The 2932-nt window shown below is 44.7% G+C and overlaps 1 protein-coding gene across 1 annotated transcript; it reads left to right on the top strand.

The window, feature by feature from the left end:
- The first annotated feature begins 896 nt into the window (after nucleotides 1-896).
- LOC123101670 (60S ribosomal protein L36-2-like) lies at nucleotides 897-2329 on the top strand. The gene is made up of 3 exons (XM_044523017.1): nucleotides 897-905; nucleotides 1101-1300; nucleotides 2283-2329. Exons 1-3 carry the CDS (start codon nucleotides 897-899, stop codon nucleotides 2320-2322), a joined length of 249 nt encoding a protein of 82 aa, XP_044378952.1. The 3' UTR covers nucleotides 2323-2329.
- The last annotated feature ends 603 nt before the right edge of the window (nucleotides 2330-2932 follow it).

Below are 2932 nucleotides of genomic sequence, written 5' to 3'. Positions count from 1 at the left end.
CAAGATCATGGTCTCATCATTTAGGGTTTGTCGACACCGAGGCATCCTAAAATCTAAGCTTTTATCATTGAGGGTTTTCGACGCCAAGGCACCCTAAAAGCCTAACTTTTCATCATTTCGGTTTTTATCGACACCGAGGCACCCTAAAAGCCATGCATTAGTCACAAGTACGCCGGGGCACTTGATCCTACTTAATTAACTACTAAGATACCCCGGCCCATGCATTAGTCACAAGTACCCCATATGTGCTATTTTTAGCAAAGTCATGCTAAAATTCACGGAAAATTTCAGCATGACCTTTGCTGAAAATAGGACATATGGAGTACCCGAATTTGCTGGAACGGAAGTTAATCGACATTCCAGCAAACTCAAGGGCCTCTCGGGTGGACAAGGCAAAAAAGGCCTCCATCACAACATGGAAAATACATTGGCATGTGGACTGGAATGTGGCTTCATTTAACAACAACAGTTTCACACAGAAAACAGAGCTGAATTCATTGAGATATTTGCATTGCTAGCTACATTTCAGTGCCAAATTTCACCAATTTAAGCAAAACTACCGTTTAGCTAGCTACAGTTCAGTGCCATATTTCACTGGATTAAAATAAGCACATACACATAACTGACAGCACACATACACATCACTGATTTAACGAAATTTGCACACAACTCAGTAGCACTTCATCATCATATAAAGTATATTAGCAGCAGTACAAATAAAGAGACATGATCAAAGTACTTCATAATAAACCCAAGCAACTTCATAATAAATCACTAGTCCTACTTATTGATGGTTTCTAAATCATTTATTTGATCGATAACAAATAGCCTTGTCCTGCACAAAATCTTTGTCCTCAGCTGTAAACTGAACTATTGTCAGGTCATGTTGTCAGGTCATGTTGAAAGTAAAATAGGACCTTGCTGTGTTTGGGACCAAATTGTTATTTGGCTATTCTAGCTGGCTTTTTTTAGCAAATTGTAACTTGTGTGAAGCTGAAACAAAGTTAACTTACATGCTCCTATATGCTCAGCTGAATTATTATAACATGTCTATCCAGTTTGCAGTTATTCTTACAATGTTATCTTGGCATATTTTGCAGAAAGGTACCAAGAGGGTGCAATTTGTCAGGAACTTGATTAGGGAGGTTGCTGGATTCGCTCCCTATGAGAAACGTATCACTGAGCTTCTTAAGGTTGGAAAGGACAAGCGTGCACTCAAGGTCGCCAAGAGAAAGCTTGGTACTCACAAGAGAGCAAAGAAGAATAGAGAGGAGATGTCAAGTGTCCTTAGGAAGATGAGGTGTGTAACCACTCTGACTCACCATTTATATTATGAACATTATTTTTCTGACCATGTTCATTAGGTTTTGCTTGATTGAATTACAGATGGTTGTATGATTATAAGAGTCACACCTGTGTGCGGGATGGTCTCAAGTCAAGTTAACAATATCTGCCAAAACCTAATACAAATGAATCATATGAATAAAATGATTGATGCAGAATCCAAAATGGCAACTGGCATACATTGCTAGCAAAGTACTATTTCAATTGATCAGAGTTTTGAGTTGGCTCTGTGGCAAAACAATGTTAAGCACGCTTTATAAGCACGCTTTCAGCACTAATTTAAGCTGTTGCCAACTTCTGCAGAACTTAAACTTGGCTTGCTGACTAAATAATACTACCTCCGATCTATAATAAGTGTCGCAGTTTTGAACTAACCCCGGTTCAAAACTGCAATACTTATTTTGGATCGGAGGGAATACTACGTTAAGTTGCCTTCTGCTATTTGATCTCACAACTTTTTCTTCCAAGTACTGAATTTGACTTGTATCATTTGTAAGAATTGTGGACTCTTCATTCCAGCCCCAAATATCTACTGTGTATCATATTTTTTGCTTATGTCACACATTATCTTTATTGGTTAAGCTAAGGAACTCTCCCTTGTGTGCAGAAAAATAGTGCCCATCAGGACCAAAACAATTAAAGCCAGTCAAAAGGATTAGTAGAAATCAAGGCCCTCGCCTGACATGCATCTAGTCGAGGGCATTGGTCGCACGCTCAATTGAAATAGTACTTTGCTAGCAATGTATGTCAAGTTAACAATCGAAGTGCATACAGAAAACACAGAATTAATGCAGAATCCAAAATGCAAAGTGTTCTTTAGGTTTTTCTTTTTTCTGACCATGTTCATGTCTTCTACTTTCAGGCAAAAATAGTTGCAATTCTGTTTTGCTGCAACAGTTGGTATATAAATGACTAAAATGTTCTCACGTGATATGCAGGTCTGCTGGTGGTGGTGGTGCTGGTGACAAGAAGAAATAGAGATGGGGCTCACGGGGGATGCGAGGGGGAGAGGGGGAGAGGAGGAGGGGGAGCTCACGGGGGCGACGAGGTCCGGGTGGTGGTGTGGGTGCTCCGGCGACGGTGGTGTGGACGGGGCGGCGTCCGGGCCACCGGCGACGAGGGCGGCGGGGCGATGGCGAGTCGGCCTGGCCACCGGAGTCGGCCGGGCGAGGTCAACGGCGAGCGCCCCCTCTTCCTCCTCCTTCTCCGTGGGGAAAGCGGCGGGGCGGCGGCGTTGGGAGAGGAGAGGGCGGCGTCGCGGCGTCTCACGGCGTCGGGGCGGCGTCGCGGCGTCGGGGCGGCGTCGAGGCGGCGGGGCAGCGGCGTCGGGAGAGGAGAGGAGAGGGGAAGGGGATCGAGGGCGAGGGCGAGAAGGGGATCGAGGGCCGAGGAGGAAAAATATGGATGGGGGCACAATACTAATGGTGCACCACCCCCCGGTGCGCCATAAGTATATCCACACTAATGGCGCACCTCACCCTGGTGCGCCATTAGTATTTTTTTTTTTGATTTCTGCTCGAGCCAACAGGTTATCTCCCACCTGACCTGATCCACACCAAGTCCCCTCTACTAGCTCGACTGGTCAGTA

This window comes from Triticum aestivum, chromosome 5A (assembly GCF_018294505.1).
Source record: "Triticum aestivum cultivar Chinese Spring chromosome 5A, IWGSC CS RefSeq v2.1, whole genome shotgun sequence".
Classification (NCBI taxonomy): Eukaryota; Viridiplantae; Streptophyta; class Magnoliopsida; order Poales; family Poaceae; genus Triticum; species Triticum aestivum.
This window is presented reverse-complemented; position numbering and strand designations above follow the sequence as displayed.

Excerpts from the sequence above, each read along its gene's own strand:
- LOC123101670 (XM_044523017.1), top strand. Across the intron at positions 1,301-2,282 it reads AGTGTCCTTAGGAAGATGAG|GTCTGCTGGTGGTGGTGGTG; the intron begins GTGTGTAACCAC and ends CGTGATATGCAG.